At 36.2% G+C, this 24453-nt stretch overlaps 2 protein-coding genes across 5 annotated transcripts; one reads left to right on the top strand and one right to left on the bottom strand.

Moving 5' to 3' along the window:
• The first annotated feature begins 906 nt into the window (after nt 1-906).
• LOC306857246 (phosphoribosyl pyrophosphate synthase-associated protein 1) lies at nt 907-13913 on the top strand. 4 transcript variants are annotated; one of them, XM_079397085.1, is made up of 12 exons: nt 907-1214; nt 1691-1743; nt 3024-3090; nt 3547-3719; nt 4040-4155; nt 4251-4306; nt 5143-5288; nt 6809-6847; nt 10241-10311; nt 10402-10548; nt 10793-10965; nt 13091-13913. In XM_079397085.1, exons 1-11 carry the CDS (start codon nt 1132-1134, stop codon nt 10949-10951), a joined length of 1110 nt encoding a protein of 369 aa, XP_079253211.1. In that variant the 5' UTR covers nt 907-1131; the 3' UTR covers nt 10952-10965; nt 13091-13913. The 4 variants fall into 4 exon arrangements, 3 of the variants coding, with proteins under 3 accessions (XP_079253211.1, XP_079253212.1, XP_079253210.1); XR_013783082.1 differs by having other exon boundaries at nt 908-1214; nt 10793-11290; nt 12081-13478; XM_079397086.1 differs by lacking the exon at nt 6809-6847 and having other exon boundaries at nt 908-1214.
• A 3147-nt stretch (nt 13914-17060) lies between these two features.
• On the bottom strand, nt 17061-18406 carry LOC306850800 (GTP-binding protein Rhes-like). Its single transcript, XM_079386675.1, has one exon. It carries the CDS (start codon nt 18272-18274, stop codon nt 17648-17650), a length of 627 nt encoding a protein of 208 aa, XP_079242801.1. The 5' UTR covers nt 18275-18406; the 3' UTR covers nt 17061-17647.
• Between the last annotated feature and the right edge of the window lie 6047 nt (nt 18407-24453).

The following is a 24453-nucleotide window of genomic DNA, read 5'->3' on the forward strand; positions in this document are numbered from 1 at the left end:
TAGCAAAAAGATTCTCAGATCATGTGTCAGTTTTTAATACTGAATTATTAGCTATCATACTAGCTCTACAAAGGATTGAAGAAGTTCAACCAGAAAGAGCTGTGATAGTACTGACTCAATGGCTGCGCTCACTAGTCTACAGAGTGGGAAATCTGAAGCTATGCAAGACTTAGTATCTGAAGTATTACAAAGTTTGTTTAGATTAGAATAAGGCAGATAAGCATAGAGGTAAATTTCCTCTGGGTACCTGCACATGTGGGTGTGGATGGAAATGAGGAAGTAGACTTGCTAGCAAAGAAAGCATTAAATCATCCACAAATAGAAATGAAGTTAGCTTTAAGTAAAGCTGAATTCAAGAGAGTGATATCATTTGAAGTAAGTAAGTAATGGCAAAAGTTATGTGGGTCTAAAGGAAGACATCTTTTCCGGATGTTGGAAATGAGAGAAAAAGATGGAAATAGGAAGAAAGATGTCATTATTCATACAGCAAACTATAGTCTTTATAAAATAGGTAAGCATGAATCGGGAAAGTGTGACAAATGTGGAGAATTAGAAACAGTGATGCATATTCTTATTGAGTGTTCTGCATATAAAAGGGAGAGATTTCAATAAATGCAAGAATTAGGATGGGAGTTGATAATATTTAGATATTAAAAGTATTGTTAGGAAAAGGGGCAAGGCAATCAAGAGTGCATGAAATATTATTTAACTACCTGAAAAACACAGGAACACAGGTTTGTTTTATTTATTTTTGTTTCTTTCGTCTTCCTTTTGTATTTCTTTCTTCCAAATCTATGCACACTCCACACTCCAGATCAGTAGGTGGCGGTAATGTACCTTTTTCGTTGGTTTGCCAAACCGAGGAAGCATCCGTAGTTTGTACGGAAGCTGTGATCTCCGGCCAGCAGGCGGCTGTAGTGAGTCCTCAGCAGCGGAGCTCGCGCAGAAGAAATCGGCTGCTTGTTTGGAAACCACAGTAAATTTGAACAGCAGCTGCCGTCTGCATTCTTCAATAGCTAATACATCATTCACATTCCCATATAAGACAGCGATAAAACCACGCGACTGTTTAGCATTAGACTTGTATACCTCTTAGTTTTGTTGTGGACCGCTAGGTAACGTTAGTTGATCATGAACGTGGCTAAAACTGGTTATCGCGTTTTCTCTGCCAACTCCACGCCCGCGTGCACTGAACTCTCTAAGAAGATCACTGAGTGAGTATCCCATGACCAACTGCTCAGTATTGAACAAGGATCTTGATTTGAGGTGGTGTTGTATGAATGTGCAGTGGTGATTTTGGCCTGTAACGTTAGATCAGCAGAAAACACGACAGCCCGGCCTGGTTCTTCATGTCGTTATTCTGATGTCGAATAGTAAAAAAAGACATAAATACTTAGCTGCAGTAGTGCATACTATGTGGATTTGGATTACTGTGGACGTGTGGTGTTAAGTGTACTTCCTGTGCGAAGTAAATGCAGTGTTTTCTCCACATGAAGAGAGCAGGGAAACTGGTGAACAGTGGGCTATTCATCACATAAGCTGTGCATGTGACTGACTGCTCTTGGAAATAGCCTGAAATAATACAATCTGTTTAATCAGGTTGTCATGCAGCTCTGTTTCAAAGGGATTTTCATGATAAGAAAGGTTTGGCATACCTGTGTTGATTTTCTGCTTGTGTTTGTTTGCGCAGGCGTCTTGGAGTTGAGCTGGGGAAATCTGTTGTTTACCAGGAGTCAAACAGAGGTGATCAATCAGGCTTTATTCACTCACACACACACACACACACACACACACACAAGAGTGACCCTTGGCACCCTGTCGTTTTTGGACCTAAATAGGAAAATCTCGTTCTCGTTACTGTAATCACTTCGCTCTTGCGGTTTCAAAAACTTAATCAGTATCTGTCTCGAAGTCAGCACAATTCATAACAATAATGTGTATTAAATCACACAAAACGTAATGGGTCTCATTTACTAATAATTGTGTTATTTGTACGCACAGGACAACTTCTTACAAAAAACCTCACAACATGAATCCATACACGCATGAATGTCTTGTTAACCTCGTTCTAATGTTAATGAATTTAGACTACTCTAAATGAGCAGCCGTGTGCCCAAACCATCTCCATATTAGGGCTTTCTACACAGCCTTTACTTTACAGCCTTTCATGACTCTCAGCAAACGTGACGCTCTCTAAAGAGCCATCTGAGAGACATGCAGCAAGATTCTCAAACAATACCAAAAATGCCGTCCTCGAAACCAGTTCACACAATAAACACCTTTAATACAGACCCAGATTACTGATTAGCCAGATGCACATATGTAGCTGCGTTTTTATACAGAGAAACCTCACAGCTCATGCTCTACTGCTGCTTTTCTTACTCTTTCACATATTTTTGGTCACACTTTATTTCAAGGTCCAGTTCTCACTATTAATTCAGTTTATTTATACAGCGTTTCTCACAATGCAAGTCGTTGCATAGCAGCTTTACAGAAAAATAAAGTCTCTACATCATATTTAGTAATAGCTTCTCAGTGGTGACTATCTCAAGTTGATGTTCATAGGGCAGAAATGTACGGTGAAAAACTAGCAGTTAATGTCATGCAATCAAACAGACGCTGAACACTATTAACAGCAATGATTGTATGTTGTGATCAAACTTATAGCAAAATGTGGTAGTTTTGTATGTTGTCTGAAGTTTGGCATCATCTGAGGTCTAATGATTTTAGTCAATCTGAAGATATTGCAATTATGATAATGTGTAATGTAATGGCGATTTGATATGCGATTAAATGGTATTAATAATGGAATGAAATGAAAAGAATAATTAAGAAGCAAAATAATAATCTTAACAATAATGGAGTAATGTTCTTAAAATAGGCGTTGTTTCTTTATTCCAAATATAGTTTCTTATTTTTATTTTGAGGTAATGGTTTCCATTTTCTTCATGAGGTTCACAGGTTGGTGTCAACTAAATAATCCATTTCACTGTTATTTTGATGTTTTTGTTTTTATCTGACAGAAACCAGAGTTGAGATTAAAGAGTCTGTGAGAGGCCAAACAATCTTCATCATCCAAACCATTCCCAGGTAAGAGCGCCAGTGTATTGAATCCAGTTCAGGATAGGAAATCAGCATGCTTATTAAATTCTAGGAAATTCAGACTGTTTAAATTTATTTGTGCCTGGGAATTTGTGCATAACGCTATAGCTTAATTGCTGTCTAAATATAGTATATAATTCATATATTCATATGAGTTCATATATTCACCATATACTTTCCATGATTTTTCACGAGCATCATTGTACATTTAAATTATATTTTTTATGTGCACTTTATTGGCCAATTCTGACATCATTTGCTTTCCCTTATGTATTTTGACTTTCTTTTTTTTCTGTGGAATACAGAAGGTGCAAAGTGAAGTCTACAGGGGATCACTTTTTTTTTTTTTTTTGTGCTAAATTGCATGTCTCAGATTGCAGTTCTCCGCAGGCCTTGAAGCTCTTTAGAACAGTTATCTAAAGTCCGTTTGTCTGTGTCCATCAGAGATGTTAACACTGCTATTATGGAGCTGCTGATTATGGCCTATGCACTGAAGACCTCCTGTGCTAAGAACATCATCGGCGTCATCCCGTACTTCCCCTACAGTAAACAGTGTAAGATGAGGAAGAGAGGATCTATAGTGTGCAAACTGCTTGCTTCCATGCTAGCCAGAGCAGGTAATGGCTGTCATGTTCCTACTTCTGTTTTCACAGTAACGGTCAAAAATGTGGACCCCACAATCAGTCTTTATTATTATGGTTGACTGCTTTTTCTTAACTCTCTGCTCCAAATTAAAAATATCTATTTAAAAACTGGCACGAAATTCATACATAATTTATATTTGTCGACATTGACTAATTCTTAGCATTTAAGCGTTCAAAAAATAGATAAACGATGTCTAGTGTGTCTAAACGTTTTACTGATATGGTTATGTGTTGCACCATTATGATCCACAGTGTTATTTCTGCAGCTTTTAACAATTTGCAATGTTAACTAGGTCTGACTCATATAATCACCATGGATCTGCATCAGAAAGAGATCCAGGGCTTCTTTACTTTCCCTGTTGACAACCTGCGGGCTTCTCCATTCCTGCTGCAGTACATTCAGGAGGAGGTAGGCAGCATTTACATCCATTAACTTAAAAATGTATAAAGGAGAAAAAAATAAAATGAATCATTTTCTGTTCTTTCCTTTTTTATTTTGCATAGATTCCTGATTATAGAAACGCTATCATTGTAGCCAAATCCCCATCTGCTGCAAAAAGGTAACAGCTCCTGGAATGGTGTTGTATTTTTCATAGATAAAAGCAGGCCTAAATGGAATTTGCTGAATTTAATTTTCATATTCTGATTTCAAGGGAAAATCTGGATGTGGATTTAAACAGTGTTAAACAGAGATAAAAGCACAGCATTTTAACTGAAAGCACTATAAAATTAGCCATAAAGAATAAAACAAATAAAACAAACAAGAAAAAAGAAAAAAAGGTGTTTTGAAAAATGTCGGTAACCAAACAGTTTGCCCATAGCCATTAAAAAAACAAACGAACAAAAACATGAAAATCAGTGGCTACCAGCAACTGTTAGGTTCCTCAAAATATCTTTTGTGTTCATCGGAAGAAAGAAATTCCACATGAGAACAAGAAAATAATGACAAAATGTTCATTTTTGATTGAACTATATTTGTAGCAATAGCCAAAAATCATATGGGTCAAAATTCTCCATTTTTCTTTTATGCCAAAAATCATTAGGACATTTAGTAAAGATTATGTTCCATGAAGATATTTTGTAAATTTCCTACTGTAAATATATCAAAACTTCATTTTTGATTAGTAATATACAATGCTAAGAACTTCATTTGGGCAACTTTAAAGGTGATTTTCTCAATAGTTAAAATTTTTTTGCACCCTCAGATTCCAGATTTTCAAATAGTTGTCTCTTAGCCAAATATTGTCCGATCATAAACCATACATAAATGGAAAGCTTATTTATTCAGCTTTCAGGTGATGGATAAATTGACCCTTATGACTGGTTTTGTGGTCCAGGGTCACATATAGTCAAGAGGATCATAAGGAATATCTCTGTATGTCTCCCCTCTCTTCAGGGCTCAGTCGTATGCAGAGCGTCTGCGTCTTGGTCTGGCCGTCATGCATGGAGAAGCACAGTGTTCAGAGTCCGACATGGCAGATGGGCGGCATTCTCCTCCATGTGTCCGCAACACCTTTGGTCACTCCGGCTTGGAGTTGCCATGTAAGAGTCACCACACTCTGAATCTGCAGGTTGTTGCTGCACATCTCAGCAGCTCCAACCCAGTGACTAAGCATTCATGTTATTAAGAGGTTGAACGAGGTTATAAACACAAACTAGATCAGAAAGACATTTTGTGATAGCATTTCACCCCAAAATTAACAGTAGGTAGTTTTTCACGAAGAAATTAAGTTTAATATTTATGGGACACTTTTCTTTTTCAGGAAAATGGAAGAATTTAAATCTCATCACTGTAATAAAAAATACATAAATGCATATTAAACTATAACAAAAGTACAAAAACGAATGAACGAAAATGTGCTTAACTGTCATAAAAATAGTCTTTTTTGACAAAAAAGACTGTTTATCCAAAGTACATTTACAAAAATATATTTACTTTTCCTTTTGATTTTGGGGTGAAAAAAAAACATGTTTTTATAAGTTTTAGCTGAGTTCATACACTGAGCCTGGGTTCGATTGCAGCATTCAGCTTGCAAAATAGCTGATTCTGGAGATTAAGGAGATCAAGATAGGTCAAGAGGGTTTTTTTTAAACCTTCCCCCATTCATTTATCTCTCTAGATGTTTACAAAGACTTTGTCTCAAAACCTACTAAAACGAGCCACCTAGACAGCACTGAGTCTCCTCTGTTCTGTTCCAAACCTATTGAACAATCCAACTAAAAAAATACAACAAATACTCAAAAGTGACAGGAATGATCAATCATGAAAGCATATTACCGGAACATTTCACACTGACAGAAGACATATCAAAATGAAGTCTTAGTTTTAATTTTGTGGCATTTTGGCTCTATCTAGTGGTCCAAATATTTAGAGCGCAGCAACTTGCCTGCTGACTTTCATTTCAGAATATGGTCTTGAGATAAAAAAAAAAAAAATCTTTAAAAATAGATCTGTCTGAAGCATGTGTGTATAGACCAACAATTAAAACACTACACAAAACATGTTATTTTCTGTGACAAGAATTAGATTCCATGACAAACTGTTTAGTTTTGGTGTGTTTAGGTAGCCACCAACCAAGTGAAAAAGACGAATCAGTCATCTAGGTTTTGAGACACAGTTATTATTTTCACTGTTCCATGTGTTAATTGTTCTAGATTGTAGGATTCTCACTTATGTTTTACCTTGAGCACACAGTTACCTCAGTATAGAAGGGAATTAAGATCACACACATTTATGATATTTAGCATATTAATGTATGAGCAGGTCCTGGGTGATGCGTGTCTACTCACACATCGCCTGAGAGCAGTTCACTCCAAGTAGCTCGATGTATATTTATGGTTTTTGTATGGACTTTGACAATCCTGAAAAAACCCTCAATTTCAAAGCACTAGCACTTTCTCAGTGGAACTGAGAAATGCTTACGAAAAGTTCAATATAAAGCTTGTAAAATATATTTCATCAGGGTTTGATGAGGATTGTTGAAGTCCTGGTTTCATGTCTGTATGTTCTATCATTTGTGTGTGGATTTTTGTTTAACGTGATGTTTATTTATTGGTAATAGGCAAACAACAAGCTCCGTTCCCAGGCATAGAGCTCCCAAGTATGACGTTAACTCTATTTGCTACCGATCACAGCAGTGAACACGCTGACATGGTTCCTATTGCATGTGTGCAGTGGCTGAGGTCTCTCAGTGTCTGTGATCCAGCACTCTGAAGCACTTTATTTACCACGAGTACACCCAGTTACAGATATTTATTCTGTGAATATTTCTCAGTTATGACAAGAGCAGTTCAAATTATTATATTATTTTAATAATATAATTATAAACTATTATAAAGAGTAGGGGTGGTCGGTATGTCCAAAATATCACGATACAGGTATTTTTATATTATGCTAACAGTCATGTTCCTATATAATATTTTCAATGTGAAGTTTGTATTTTAATAACCATGCCCTAATGACTATTTTTGCACAATCCCCTAATTTACTGTTCTACAAATTGAAGGTGTTTATCTTATACATTAAAATAAATCAAACATAGTGACTCTAAATTTGTAAAATAGCCGATAAAAGCACACACATTGGCATAAATATATATACCGATGTACCGCCCAGCCTAATCATTTTTACCTAATAATTGTAACAAAAAATGAATTAAGCTTCAGAGTGCTTCAGTCGAACAGAACTAAGAAGCCTCAAATGAAGTGCTTATTTTCAAATTCCATGTACTTACCATTGTTCAGAAATGGAACCATTGAATGTCTGTCTGAGAGAACTGTCTTTATTTGTGATCCAGGCTCATCTTGCCAGTCAACACTTCATGCCTGCTTATGAAAAATCCCTAGACTAGAGGTTTTAAATAGTAGTCGTTTAGCTGCTTGTAACCAAGGCCCCTGCATAGTCTTGGAAACACATGACCTTAAAAAATAAATAAATAGAGGAAGGTGTCCACTGAAAGTTCATAGAGGTTTAGATACAGTGTTAAATTAAAAAAGCAAATGCTTTTTGGTTATATAAGCTTGTAGAAGTACACAGAAAAACAACAACAAAAACGGTGTTTAGAAAACTTTAAAATATTGTCATACATAAATACTGTCGTTGGCTATCAGCGCTTGTTGGGGTCGTTCACACTGGACATCATCTTGCATTCCATCTTATTTATTTTTATTAATAGTCTACAGTATGTAGACAAGGCACTACATAGACATCAGCCATTTATATTCATTGTCTAGTGCCATGCGCACTGAATTTTGTAGTAGGTGCAAAATTATTATTATTTATTAAAACAAATAGTTATTATTATTATTTATAAATAATACATATTTATTTATTATTTATATTTAAAGTTATTTATTTTGTTTTTACTAAAATATAGAATTTTTTAGAACATTTAGTGGAAAACCAAAGGCAAAAATAATTCATTTTTAAATTCATTCATTATTTATTTACTTATTTTAAAAAAAATCTGTTCAGGGTGTAGTAGTCTCAGATTAAAATTAAATCAATTTGATAGTTTTAGCCAAACAAATGTTAAATATTGCAACTCTACTATCATTTTTGATAATCTCTGCTGACGTTTGCTTGTAGTTTGTCCACGTTGTGTGAACTTTTGGTCAGTGGTTTCTGCCTTTTTAAAGTTATTTTGGTTGAAACAGAATAGTTTTTTGTTTGCTGCAGTATCCAGCATTATCAGACAGCAGATCACTGTCTATATTGGTAGTCGTTGCATTTGTCGCTTCTTATTTGCATACAGATAATCTCTCACATGTGACGAATCACTGCAGGAGAATTACGTCATCGTTATCATGCTGATTGGCTGATGACACAAGACTGTCATCTCCATTCTTATAAAAACTCTCCAAATAAATGTCACTTGTAAAACATTTACTATCATATAATGAAATATTTGTCATTGAAATATTGCTTACCAAAATGTAAAATATATATATTTGATTGTCTGTGGAGAAAGATTAGGGTTGGGTGATAAAGCCAAAAAAAAAAAAAGACCAATACAAGATACTATTTAAATGTTTTTTTTATTATTATTTATTATTACAGCTTCTTTACAATTTAAAAAAATGTATCTACAGCATGGTTCAAGTAACATTGTCTTTATTAAAACTTACAAAATGATCTGGTTAAAGAAAGCTCTATTCCATGTGCAGCAAACATGAAGTGGTCAACATGGTGTAAATGTAAAACAAATTCACTTCTTAAATATCTTTGCAGAAAAGATGCATGAAATATGCAAATATTGCACAAACAGGTCTTAAAAACGTCCTGCAGGTATGTTAAGAAATAATGTAAAATAAGAAATATCCTTCATATTAACCAAAATGTAAACATTCAGTTTTAGAGTTGAACTCAAAGGCAATTCAAATTCCAAACGACTAAAACTATAACACCAAGCTGTTAATAACAGTAAAAAAAAATTGGAAAAAAATGCGGTTGGGTTATTTTTTTTCTTTTAACCGTCGTTGGTGTATTTTCAACTTGTCTAATTGTAACTATTTTTGCTAAAAATTGGTGTTTTTACCAAAGCCATGGTTCCTTAATCAATGAATGAATTGCTCAATAGTGGCAAAACATTGCATTCTCGTTAATGTAATAAAAACCGTAAAAACCACCCAGCCCTAAGAAAAACACTGTTTGGTACATGCGGTTGCTGGTTCCTATCTACTATAGCTCTTTTTAAGTCAAGAACCCGTCCTCTGTGAACGATGCCTTTCAAAGATGCTGTTTTACAGAACAACGGCTCCTTAAAGCAGTGATCTGTTGAATATGATTAAGAGAGAAGGTCTGTAAGCATCATTAACCTGTAAAACTCAAGGTATAAATATAGAAAAGCATTGTGGGTCGTGCTCTTAATGAAAGGCATGTGTTGAAGGCATGCATTACTCCTTTAACCCCCTTGTATTCTTAAATCGACCCACCAGTCTTCCTCTCTCTCGTGATTACTTGGATCGGAGTGTGTGTTTTGGCTGTGTTCCTGTGTCCTTCCTCTGGATGAATGACATTAGCCCTTCTTGACCACTCCTGAATTACAGCGATGTCCTGGAGTCTGTCATGTTGACTCGAGGACAGATTGATTGATGTGTAGTTTCCTGCACTGACTCTTAGTGTAAAAACTCTAGATGTTCGCCTCTATGATTGGGTATATTGGGGACCAAGAGATGATCATTTTGATTTCTGCATGGCATGAGTTTTTCATTCCTATTTGGGTTGAATTGTAGGTGGGGTAAAATGGGAAGCGTTCTCCAAAAAAATAAGCTAGTGCTATGTGTAATTGGGTCCATGCAGGACTTTTCAAATGGTTAAATGATGCTTGTGTATATGGGTTGTTTGGGCCATTGCCTAAACTTCTAGCCATTGCATAACTTGAACCCATCTTACCCAATCTACTCTAATGATGGAATGTGATTGATTGGCTTCTTGGTCTACAGACAATTTCCTGAAATTATTTGAAAAACTAGTTGATGTTTGTCTTTTATAGTAATGATGGCCAAGGAGAAACCACCAATCACTGTTGTCGGAGATGTTGGAGGCCGCATCGCCATCATTGTGGTAAGAAATGCATATTATTGGACTAGGTATCAGTGTGACAGTAATTTTTGATTGACGGGATGACCAGTGCATGTTGTTTCTGACATGTAGGATGACATTATTGATGATGTGGAAGACTTTGTGGCAACAGCTGAGATTCTGAAGGAGAGAGGAGCTTATAAGATCTACATCATGGCCACCCATGGCCTCTTGTCTGCAGACGCCCCACGCCTCATCGAGGAGTCCGCCATAGACGAAGTGAGTCTTTCAGCTCGTTTATAATGCACGTCCAATGAGAAGTGAAGGGCTCATTCTGATTCTCCCAAAAAAAAGAAGAAAAGCTTTTATTGAAATGAAAATTTCAGATGATTTTACTGTCTACATGCTTCATGCATTTTCTGAAAAAAAATAGCTGTTTAATTAGCATTAAATATTGATGTGAATTAGTGTATTAAATGATGGAGCATGACCAAATGTTTGGGATATCTTTATGGTCTTTCAGGTGGTGGTGACCAACACTGTCCCTCATGAGGTGCAAAAGCTGCAGTGCCCTAAGATCAAGACAGTGGATGTCAGTATGATCCTGGCCGAGGCTATCCGACGCATTCACAACGGGGAGTCCATGGCCTACCTGTTCCGCAATATCACAGTAGACGACTAGCCAACAAACAGATGGTGAGGTGTAGAGTTTAGGGAAATATTTCCCCCCTCACACAATTGAGAGGTGTGCTAACACAGTTCCCCATTCCGAGCCGAACAAACACTGCAATCACCTTCATTTCCTGAATAAACACATTTTACTCTGCAAAATAATTAAACTAAACTTCCCTTGCCAAATTATATAGTTGAAGTCTAAAATAAAAGATTTACTCAAACATTTGCCAGTGTGCAGATATGAACGTAGATATGATGCAAAGAACATAATTTATGCAAGCGTTCACTTACCTTTTAATTTGAATTATTTTTAACCTTTAAGTGATACTCTGCAGTAAAATCACCAGTTTTAGATTTATTGGTAAAACTTTACAATAAGGTCCCATTGGTTAACATTAACGCATTAACTAGCAATGAGCAATTCATTTGTTGCGGTATTTATTAATCTTTTTAACATTAGCAAATCAAAATACGGTTCATTGTTAGTTCATATTAAAATAAAATGTTAATATGTTAGTAAATGTTGAAATTAACATGAACTATGAATAACTCTTTCCCCGTCTGAATTGTTGAAAAAAAAAAAGCCACCGCCAACATTTTTGATTATTTTCACTAAAATTTCATGATCCCCAGAATATTTTTTTGTATGAATATCTGTATGCAATGCATACAAATAAAGAACAGAGTCTCTTCTTTTTAAACATTCTGGCTTTAACACGTGTCATAAAAAGCAACATTTTGTGCAAAAAGCAAAATTGTATTTATCAAGTACTACACCTGGATCATATTCAGGACAATGATCAAAGCATAGATACAGTAGATGGCTTCCATCAACACCCCTAAAGCTTCACAGGATCGACATTTTCATGCTGTAATGTTGATGATCGCATTATTTTTCATATGCATACGCTTACATATAAGATCACTGGTTTCTGCTTCTTCTTTGTCTGCATATTTGATCAGGAGATTCTGGACTCAATCAGGAGATGCGTTATAGTGCCCCCAGTGTATAACAGTGAAAATGTGAAAACTCAGAAAATTCCACGTTTGGTGGGGAAAGAGTTAATGTATTAGAAGTAAAAAAAAACATTATTGTTAGTTAACTAATTCAGTTAACTTGGAACTTTATTGTAAAGTTTTACCGTTCTACTGTTATGGAAAACTGATGATTTGACTTCTTACCAGTATTTCTGCTTTATTTTGGTTCCTTCAAAATGAAAGGGATAGTTCGCCCAAAAGTGAAATTTCATATTTACTCATTTCATGTTATTCTAAACTTGTATGAGTTTTTGTCAGTGGAAAAAGCACAGAAAGAAAACCGTCTTTTTTTGCTAATATTATAAGAGTTTCCAGCATATTATTTAAAATATTCCTGTTTTTCCATGTGAGAGTCATACAGGATTGGAGTTTGAATACAGTAAATATTACATTTTAATGGTCACACTTTATTTTAAGGTCCAATTCTCACTATTAACAAACCATTAGCTATGACTTTTGCCTCAATTAACTCCTAATTTGCTGTTTATTAATACTTAGTAAGGTAGTTGTTAAGTTTAGGTATTGGGTAGGATTAGGATGTAGAATATGGTCATGCAGAATGTGCTTTATAAGTACTAAAAACAGTCAATATGTTAATAATAGGTATGCTAATAATAATTTGTTAATAGAGAGAATTGGTCCATATACTAAAGTGTTACCAAATGCTGGTTTCTTTGTGTAATGAATGTTTACTCCAAACGACAAACAAGCGAGCTCTAAATGAACCAAGTACTGTGAATACGTCTCTGTACTCCTACATAACAAAACTAAGGGAGCAAAAACGGCATGTTCCTCAGTTTCAGTGCATTTCATTTGTGTGCTATAATGTTAAGATCTGTATTGCCTGGTGTAGAAGATAAGACTTTGGGTTTGATCTTAAATAAACCATATTAGCAATACTAGGCCAGTTATATACTGCAGATATGCTTAGCATTAACTAAATGCAGTATACTGTGATCACTCACTTGGCTTGTTAGCAGTGACATCCACCCAATCAGATAAAACCATTTAGCTTTTGCTTCCTGATTAAATCTTAGAGGAGGTTGGAGCAGGATTGTAAAACCGTATGGTAAGCTGATAACCACAACGCATGAGTTTTGTGTGTCAGGTTGACCGGGATCACAGACGGACGGAGAAAACATGCACCAGCACTGCCCCCGCACGTCCCTGTACTTCCTCTGTGTACGTTTGTCTCTGCCATCTAGCGTCATTCAGTGTTCCTTTGAAGCACAGCTACACTTCTTTCTTTTAAAGTTGTCTTCCACTGCTTTGTGTTCCTCAATTGTACGTCGACTAGCCGTTTCCCAGTGCCTCACTCTGTGAGAGCGAGCGTGGTTGCTATGGCAACCGTATTCAGAGATGTTCTAGCTATATTTTTGCTGTATAGTGCAAATATGGTCCGACCTTACGGAGAACATACGGTTTTGCTACAGTGTATTGTATTTGCTGTTGCTTTGCAATCTTATTTTTGTAAATAAACACAAGTGATTTGCTTCATGCTGCTCAGGTGTATCTTTATTGAAAAAATACAAGGGGGTGTTATGTATTTGAAAATCTCCATCAGGATTTGATGTCATCAGTGGTCTTCATTTTTAGAGGATGAGTTGGTAAAAGACCCTTTACTTGCTCTATACTCCTCAGGTTTGTTCACATGACACTGAGGAGCTTAGACCAAGTCAAGGGACTCAAACAAAACTCACGAAAACGTGTCCTGGTCACAAAAAAATTATATATTTATTGCATAAAGAAAATTGCATTTTTTGAGAGAATTAAAATATTTAGCATTTTGACTATGTTTGAGTATTGTCATTGCAAATGCTTCTGCACTTTAATTTTTTTATTTTCTATTGTAAATGACTGTCAATATTACAGTAGGTTTTTTTTTTCAGCATGAATTAAAAAGTGCAATAAATACTATGTATACATTTTTTAATTCATTTAATTTTATTTAATTTGAAACATCTTAATGGTTTTACAATTAAAAGTTTCTTGAAGTGAAACGCCACCCAGACATGTTCAAGCGAAAATGAAAATGCCTTTTACTTTCCCTTTCTTTTCTTTCTGTGAAGCATAACATATATTTGCTTCCAACAATCTACCAATATATCAATATTTATGTTCTACTTAAAACAGAAAGTCATGAGGGTGAGTAAATGATGACGGATTTGAACATTTTAAACAGAATTTGTGAGTTTCACCACACCGAGATCATTACAGAACTGTTTAAAATGATCAAATATCACCCTTTTGTTGATGGTTAGATATATAGCTTTGTCGAGGATCTTAACATCGCAAAAGAACAATGATAGTTGTGCAAAGATAAAAACCCATACCTCCAATTGTTCTCCAGCTGTAGCAGAGCGAAACCTCACCTTATCTGTGAAACAAAGCTGTGTTGAGAGCGCAGCACTTATCTGTGTGAGGATTGCTGTAGGTCAGAGCCGATGAACAGACAGCTGTGTGTTTAAACCCGACTTAAAGAGGAACTAGAAATGCAGCATTTAGAGGTCAGTTCCCGCTTTTGGCCTCAGGAAACAATACACCTTGTATCTACTGTTCGTATGAAAGGGGAAATCTTCACGGTTTGTGTGTATAAATGGCTAACTGTATTTTAACGCATAGACATTTTGTGAAACTTCGTTACTTGCAAAAGTTGTACCAAACCTGCCTCGAAAAGAGATGTTAGGTACTATGTCTGATTTACTGGCTTCAGTGCAAGATGCATGATTCATTTTGAAAATATTACAAATAAATTAGTTCATGTGACTTGTGCTTTATATTACAAGTCTTCTGTGAAATAATACAGTAGCTTTCTGTGCGAGAAACAATGAAATACCACAATTAAAATGTTTTCACTATTACATTTTCACTTACTGCATTGGCATATTTCACTTTTTTTAAGTGCACAAATAAATAAATAGAAAGTGAAATGAAATTTAAGTTTAGAAAGTTAAAAATTAAACGTCAATTCAAGATTCAAGAAAGTTGATGAAAACAAGCCTTAAAGGAATAATTGAAATGTACATTTGCTGAAAATTTCCATCCAAGATATAGATGAGTTTGGAACCGATTTTTAGAAATGTAGCATTACATACTTGCTCACCAGTGGATCCTCTGCAGCGAATGGGTGCCGTCAGAATGAGAGTCCAAACAGCTGATAAAAACATCACAATATTCCACACCACTCCAGTCCATCAAATATAGCCTTGTGAAGCAGAGAGCTATGTGTTTATAAGAAACAAATCCATCATTAAGGCATTTTAACTTAACATTTAAACCGTTGCTCCTGGCAAACATATAATAGTCCACAATACAGCTTCAATCTGTGAAAAAGTCCATCCCCTGTTGTCCTCTCACGTCAAAATAAACCAACTTATTTGTTTAGAACAGTTTTGGACTGCTTTTGCTTATAAACGGTGGTTGATCTGTGAATATTTCTCTCCTCAGAAAAGACGACTTTTTCACCAGGGAAAGCAATATTAAGGATTAGAGACTATAGTGTTTTTGCTGTAAGCAATGGTCTAGAAAAAAAATGGATTTGCTTATCATAAACGTGCATTTTTGGAGTGGTGTGGATTATTGTGATGTTTTTATCAGCTGTTTGGACTCTCATTCTGACGGCACCCATTCACTACAGAGGGTCCATTGGTGAGCAAGTATGTAATGCTACATTTCTAAAAATCGGTTCCGATAAAGAAACAAACTCATCTACATCCCTTTAGTTTGAAAATATATATTAGAATCAGAAAGGGTCAACAAATGTTGTACTTCCTACACCAGTTAAGGAAGTTCAACCTGCCACAGGAGCAGCTCGGCTGTCATTGAGTCTGTCCTCTGCGCTTCAATAACCTGGTTTGGTTTAGCCACCAAATCAGACATCAGAAGACTACTATGGACAGATAGTCAGGACTGCTGAGGGATCATCCGTGCCTCCCTGCCCAAAATCTTTACACCTCCAGAGTGAGAAAGGGGGCTGAGAAATTACTTTAGACCCCAGACACCCAGGCCACTTTCTCTTTCAGCTGTTGAAAGAGCACCAGAACAACCAGACTTATGTACAGCTTTTCTCTCAGGCAGTATTCAGTCTGAACAATCAAAACACACTCGGTTTGTATTTTATGGCCATTATTATAGAGAATACTTAATGTGGTGGTAACCCAGATGTTACTTTCAGTGCTGTTATGCAGCAGATATTTAGTGCAACGTTATATGATCCTGTTGCAGTTATATGCTGCATACACAACATGCATAAAATGGGCCCTACATTTTCATTCAATAGGTCATTAACTGACTGTTTTAGGAACTAACTGACATCCTGTTGTGTGCATAAAGAACAATGAGCCATTGTTAAACACAGCACACATTTCCTTTTGCTTTATTGTCACTATTCACTTCATGTTATATAGCATGTGAAGTGAGAAGCTTCAAGTCAGTCGACGCACCACAAGATGGCAATATTTGGCAATTCCTGTAGGATCCTCACTGCATACTTGCGAACATGCAATTTAAGCTGAGGCAGCCACTTGATTTTTGATTGCTCCTTGGATTTTAGGACTGATCAAATTTGATAATTAAGATCTGGACACAATTTAACGACACTTCTAATTAGCTATTTGGAAATGATTAGGCAAATATAAAATATAATTCATTTATAGTTAATATTTAAACATTATTTAAAATAGATTAGTATACTATCAAAAGGTACACATTTATTTACATGTAAAGAGTGCATATAAGTGTCTTAAAGGTGCATACCTAAAATGTACATATTTTTACCTTTTGAAGAGGTACCGCCCCCAGTGACAGCGTTGGGACCCCCCTCCCATCCCCCCCTTGAGAGTGTAGGAATGGAGAGTAAAGAAAAAGAAAAATTCCTCCATCTTTATAATTCACATACTACAATATTTGTCATTCCATAGGTTTGAAGTCTTTCAAGTCTTTTCTGAACTCTTTGAATTCATTACACACACACACACACACACACACACACACACACACATACATATAATAATTATTTTAAGAGAAGCCAGAAAGCCTTTGAGGTGCCATTAGTTTTCTTTTTCTTTATTTTTCCAATACATGTTACAGCAAATCAAAAAGGTACAAAATCCCCCAAAGAAACTGAGTAAAAAAAAAGACACCTGACTCAAATATGAGTTTTCGACAGAATAAAAGTGCATGTAGACAGCGCCAGACATTTTGAAATATAGATACGTTGACTTCAATACTTGGTGCAATGATTTGTAAACCATGTCTTAGTCAAATTTTAAATTATGGTAAAAAAAAAAACATTAATGCTACGGCATTACAATATTGCAATGTCATAAAAGTCAGAACGTTTTGACATACACATGATTGAATATTGCAGTAGCTCTTTACACAGATCACACAACTAAATTTCAGGAACTCAAAACATTCAAGACATTCTTTGCACAAATGCAATTGTCCTTTGATCATTCTCCCCTTTGGATGTAATCATTGTCCCTTTTCCTTCATCACTGCGGAGGATGCTGCTTTTGGAGCAGGATTAGGGGAAATTTCTCTGGGTAACAAAAACATCTTTTCATGCCTTCAAAGAGCCTTCTGCATCTTTGCTTTGCTTCAACATTGGCATTGAGAAGCAACTCGACCCTTTCCGTTCTCGATAATCTTTTTCTTGCCAGCTTTAGGAGACGGAACAGCTGTTGGTCTTGTTCATGGGCGGCCGAAGACTCATGTCCTTGGGAAAGGTCTCTCTGCGACGGCGTAAAGCTGGGCTGAGACAGCTAGGGAGGTTTGCTAGCTGGAGCAATTCCTTGAACACCTCCATCACGTTTTCGTTTTCTTTAGCCGAGGCCTCCAGAAAACAGTTGTTCCAGTCCAGTTCCACCTTCACCAGAACATCGTCCGCCGATATCCTTCGTTCCTGCAGTCGGTCTTTTTTGTTGCCCACCACCACAATGGGTGTGAACTTGTCCTCTTTGACCTCTAGGATTTCCTCACGCAGTCTCTTGACAGCTTCTAGAGATTCAGGGTCATCCACGGAGTAGACCAGGGCAAATGCATCTCCATTCTGGATAGAGAGCTTCCGCATGGCTGGGAAGGAGTAGCTGCCGCTTGTGTCCATGATGTTAATGGTCACTTTGACTCCAGCCACCTCATACTCCTTGCTGTGGAGCTCCTCCACCGTGCGCCGATGTTTGGGGTCAAAGCTGTCTTGTAGGAAACGTTTAATCAGGGCAGTTTTTCCCACACCTGCTGCTCCCATGAACACCAAGCGCACTTGTGTCTTTTCCTTCACTTCTAGAGACATGATCCCAATCCCAAAGCCAAACTCTCTACTGTATTTAAGTCTGCAGCTTCCAGTAAAGGCTTCAGACTTCTCAATTTTTGATTGTAGCTGTCTCAGAGCGTGTGAAATGTCGAACGGTAAGCTGTTACAGCTGCATCTGTGATTTGTGTGTTCTCATCCCCTATTTATGGCCTTCCCTCTTCAGAGCTCAGCCAATCAACTCGCAGCTGCATCTCCTGTTGTTAAACCACGGGCCAATCACGAGACACTAATGCAGATGAGATACAAGCACTTGCTGTTGAAGGAGAGGAGAGCTGTCAGATGTGTTTTGCGCCTTGAATAAGCTGGGTGTTTTAGAAAAAAATGTGTGAATTTAATATCCAAAGAGCTTGGATTCACATTTAGCCAGTTTTTGTGTTTGCATGTGCAATGTGAAGTATTAGTGTGACTAGTGCAGCAGTAGTTCGTCTGATTTTCTGATACTATATGGCAAATACTTGTAATTGATATTGTGTCTAAATTCATCATTGGAGCAGATTTTGCCTGAAGTAACACAAACAGCAGTAGTATGCACACTATAGTTGTTCCAACACTGGCATCATGGGTGTTTTTCTTTCCATGCTGGCTTTCAAGATACCTTGTTTTGATGTACTAGAGTGTATCCTTCAAGAAGAAGGCAATCTTCTTCTTGAAGTATACAGTTGTTGCCAATAGAGTATTTCAAATTTGTCATGTACATGAGTCGATTTTGGATGCTTGCTGTGTTTTAGAATATAAACAATATTGTAATGCTGAGAGCATTTTCTCAGTTTTTCAAGGAGAAAGCCAGTTGCTTGGATTGTAAGTAGAGGAGGTGCATGGCTTTATTTTCTCTGTTTAAATAAATATTTAGTGCAAAAAAAAAAAATGCATTAGTGCATTTGCGCAATGCACAATTTCACAGTTAGATCAATTTGAAAAGACAGAAGCACTGTATGGATTGTTGGCATTCGAATTGTTATGAGCAGCATATAACCCTTACTGGTAATTTCACTGGTTTACTCTCCCCACCCCCAACACTGATGTGCTCGAATGTGCGGCTCAGCTGACACCCAAGAAGCTGTGGGTTCTTTCATGTGTCTCGGCCTCAGATGCTGGAATACCACCGGAAATCCTTTCATTAAAAATCGATTCAGACCATGTAATATGACATAATACGCTCCACTGTGGTGACATTGTCAATTTTCTCTATATTATCATACGGTTTTTTTTTCATGTACGCTGCACTTTCTCTCAGTTGTGCTATTATTGGCTGTAACGCTGATGCAGTCGAAAACATACGTTATTTACTTTTAAAGGATGTTGATTTATTTTTATTTTTAGAGAAAAACTTATAAAGCAATAAGTCTTGAAAGGCCATGCATTACAGTGACGTTTAAATAGTATTGGTAAAATAAAGAAGCCTAAATGTACAGTATATAATGTTTATGTTTATGTTCATTCTGTATTTAAATTAGTAATATTAATCATCAAAATATAATTGCCTAGCTCTGACAACATATAAACAACATAAATTGCATGATTTTTATTTTAAATACGTCTAATCTAATCAGAATGTACTTATATCCATTTATTACTAATCTTGGATGAACTGATCAAGTTTTTCTAATATATAAAGATTCTTTAAGATTCCTGTAAAATCGTTTCATTATTAAGAGACAAAAGATGAGTTAATGATTGAAATAAGATTATGTAATATAATTTAGTCTTAAACCAGTAGATTTATCCAGATGACAATTATTTGTAATATCTCAGTGAGATCTCTGAAAACCATTCTGTTGAGTTTCCTCTCATGCCTGTTTTATTTTCTGTTCAAGTAGAGCATATCTGTTCATGAAGCATATGTGTAATGGGGAAATGCACAAATTTAAGTGACCTTGCATATGAAATGTGCATGCTTGCACATAATTTGCATGTTAATTATGCTTTTAATATAAACATGTACATATGTTCTGGGGTTTGGATCCATAATTCAAATGAGTCTCAGTCAGAGGTTCAGGCAACAGCTGATGATATTGTGAATAATGAAAGGGTTGCTTTAAGGTCTAAAGGTGTACAGCTCTTTCTCCCCTCACTGAACAGTAATTTACTCATTAGATGCGCAAGGAAAAGACCTACTGAAGGATTATGTGCTGCATGGAGGTGTGTTTGTGAAGTATGTGATCCTGTTTCTACCCAGACAGACTGAGGACTGACTGGTATCCCAAGTATCAGGTTTTATTTATATGTTATATTTTTGGTAATTCTTGATTTTAAGGTGTTACTTACTATCATAATAACAATAAATTATACATAATTGCATGCAAGTAACCCTAACCATATAGTACATGTATTAATATTACTCAGTACGTAAATGTATTATTACACTAACAAGGACACCTTAAAATAAAGTGCAACCATATTTCATTTAATGCATTTTATACATAATGGAGTAAATGAACCATGACAGAAGACACAATGTACTGCTTTTCTTTCAGCATACAGGGTCAAACGTGAGTTTCATGTTTCAAAGCTTGTTTGTTGCCTGGATATGATTCTTCAAAAGATCCTATTCCTGTTCCACATCTTTTATATTTACCATCGTCAGTGCTGACTGTGGATGTAGCTGAAAGACCCTCTTCAGCTGAAATGACACATCTGACCCAGACGTATCACTGTGATGTGTCACCCACTTGCATCTGCATTTTATTATCCAGGATAAGGTGACAATCATAGAGCAGTAGTGAGAAGTGTTTCAGTGTGCAGCAGTAGCCAATTCAGCTCAATGGCACACTTATTCTGAATGTTCGTATAGTGGGTCAAGAGCACAGCAGTGGCCGCCAGTATGTTTTTTTCAGCAGCTTTGGTTTCAGAAGTATTTTCCATTCATGTTTTACAAAGGGTCTTGTAAAACTAAAACTAGTTCAATAACTCAGCCAAGCAGCTCAAAAATGTATCACATAAGAAACACTGATTTGAAGTTACCCCCGGTTTCACAAACAAGGCTTAGGCCTAATCCCAGACTAATATGTAAATCTGAGCTGTGTCAATTTAAAGAAACTTGCAGTAACTGATCGTAAAATATGTCAGTGCCTTTGTTTTGTCTCAAGATACACATTAGTATTGTTTTTTTTTTTCAAAGGCATGTTTATAAAAAAGTACTTAAAAGTGCGTTATGTAGGATTGACCTAGTGGTTGAACTAGAAATTGCAGTCCAAATTCAAAAATTTGGAGAGGGTTTTTTTCACCATCCCCTCCTCCTCAGACTTGACGCATTAACGACACCAACAGGAACGAGCACACATGATGATGAATGATATGAAATATGCTGTGTTTTCCGCAAACTGGCAACCCGAGTTGCTGAAATACAATTGGGTAAACTGGCAGTGGGCAGGTTACACAAACCAAAACACAGACTGACATTCCGGCCCGGAATGCATATTTTCAAAGGAGAATTACTGACTGCAGCATTGTTTTTCAGATAAACAAGTATGTTAACTTGGCATGTTTCTTAAATATCTGCAAACATATTATGGTATTGTTATGCTTTAGTAGAGTCAAAAACTTACATACAGCACATTTAAATGTCCTAATTGAACTATTGCCTAATCCTGGCTTAACCTAAACCCTGTCTGTGCAACCAGGCCATGGTTTCTGCCAATTTCATGGTAATCATGAGTACCTATAGAGTAGTATTGCATTGCTTCATATTTTTGAAGAGTCTTTATTTTTAACAGATTTATAAAAGACAGATACAGCTGTATTGCTTCCTTCTTAAAACAGTCGAGCTCCTGGAGGAGGCGTGCTGTGGGCGGAGCTAAAGAGTCAAGAGCATTCTCTTTTTTTGTGAACATTTTCAAAAAATTTGATTTAAAAGGCAAACTGTACATGAAAAGAAACAAAAAAAAAATAAGATGCATGAATACAAAAACAACAATGGTCTGCATGATTGTATGAGGAGAAAAGAGCAAACAACTGAAGCAGAAACAATAGAATTATCAGTTAGGATCAGGGAGAATTACTTTTCACAGGCAATTCTGTCAGCATTATCACAATGTGTGTCTAAAATGGAAATATTAAAATTTCTTCAAACAGATATCAAAACACCTTTAGTTTTATTGTCAGTTGCAGCAAAAGAGACCACCTGGTAATATTTATTATTGCATCTATGAACATCATCCATCCACAAACGAGCTGGATCAAAGCAATGTCAACTTTTTTTCATCGCAGTAGTTGTAAAAAACTTGTATGTTTATGGGAGCGTAAAAAACGTGTATGTTTTTAATAAACAGAGCCATAGTTCACTGACAAGCTAGGCAATATAGCATTCATTATCGAAGGCGATTCATGTGCGAAAATGAAAGTGATATTGCGTAGCTTTTCAGTGATCTATGGCTCCGTGTATTAAATGCCGCTCCATTTGAAAGCAGGAGATGGAGATTTACCGTTAATGAAGGAACCGGCTTTACTGACCAGATGCGCATGCATATCACATGCAATATATCGCCCAGCCCTATCTGCGAGCTGTGACAACAACATCAATAAAAGAGGAACAAAAAGTTACTATGGCTAACAAATTAACAAATGAAGCATATTGATGGGTGTTCCCTTGCTCTCGCTCTGGTTGATGTGTGTGCGCTTTTCCGGGAGAAGTGACCATAAAAGGAATTCCTTCATTTATGATGCCATACAGGGAAAAAACAAAACAAAACAAAAAAAAAAAACTTTTTGAAACGTATACAGACCCTGAAGGAGTCTATTTGGCACATACTGTATCTGTCATATCTTGTCAGCTTGTTTTTTAAGACTTTGGCCATGTTTAGCATGAGAATCCAGCTCTCGAAGAGTGTAAATAAGGCAGAATGCATAAAATAGGATTAGATCTTCCCTTTAAGAGAAAAAAACAAAAACAAACAAAGGAATACAATTCAGCGTAATTGTTCCAGTCGTCAGAGTCTCATGATCCTTCAGAAATCATTCCAATATTCTGATTTGCTGCTCAATAAACTTTTCTGGTTATTATCAATGTTAAAACATTTTAGCAACAATCTGTAACACTTTAGAATAGGTATCAATGTCCACTATTAATAGCTGCGTATTAGCATGTCTATTATTAACATATTGACTGTTTTTAGTACTTATAAAGCACATATTCTGCATGACCTTATTCTATATCCTTAATCTTACCCAGTACCTAAACTTAACAACTACCTTAATAACTATTAATAAGCAGCAAATTAGGAGTTTATTGAGGGAAAATCATAGTTAATGGTTTGTTAATAGAGAGAATTGCTAAATCATGCAAAAACATATTAAATCTTATTAAAACGAGTTAAAACATACTAGCAACATGCTAAATCATGCTAGCAATATATTAGCAGCATGTTTCAAGCCTTTTGGCAAGAACATAACATTTTAATAACATCTTAAAACTTATTTCAAACTTTCAAATAAGGCTTTGTCAAGTCAACATCAAAGTTTGTTTACAAACCTCTATCATCTAGTAAAAAAAAAAAAAAAAAATATATATATATTTTTCTGTAAATAATGGGAAGCGATCTAGGCTTTGTAGTCATGTTTGTGGGTTTTATTTCTGCTATATGAACAATAACAGTATACTATTAGAAAAAAGGGTACAAAGCTGTCACTGGAGCAAAGATCTTAAGGTACAAGATCTGAAAGGTACATATTTTTATTATTACCTTAAAAGTTCATATTAATACCTTGAAAGGGCACCATGACAGTTTTATAATTATTTTGTGAGAGTATATATATGAGACTGGACCTAACTTCACTAATAGGTGGCAGGCTCTTGAGGGACTCTAAAGTCCCTGAACTCTAAAGTAAGTGCCCTCAGGACCGCACATATCAGCAGACCATGCAACTCTGGGTGCGGAGAAGCAGATCACACTGATGATTATTTGTCGTAATGAGAACACTGTGTGCATCATTGTTCTCACTGCGATGAAGCAGTTCATCATCTGCCTCATGGGCAGACACACTCAAAGACAAGAGGCTTGTTTTCTGGGTCCGTCGGGCCGCTCTGCCAACCAGGCACTGACCCATATGACTCATCCGAAATGTTTACGTGAGTACTCTTTTATTAGCACACGAGAACTTCCTTACCGATGACCTAGATTCAGAAGCTCTGAAGGCATGCGGTCTAATTGGATTTGTATCAT

This window comes from Barbus barbus, assembly GCF_936440315.1.
Source record: "Barbus barbus genome assembly, chromosome: 3".
NCBI classification, from domain to species: Eukaryota; Metazoa; Chordata; class Actinopteri; order Cypriniformes; family Cyprinidae; genus Barbus; species Barbus barbus.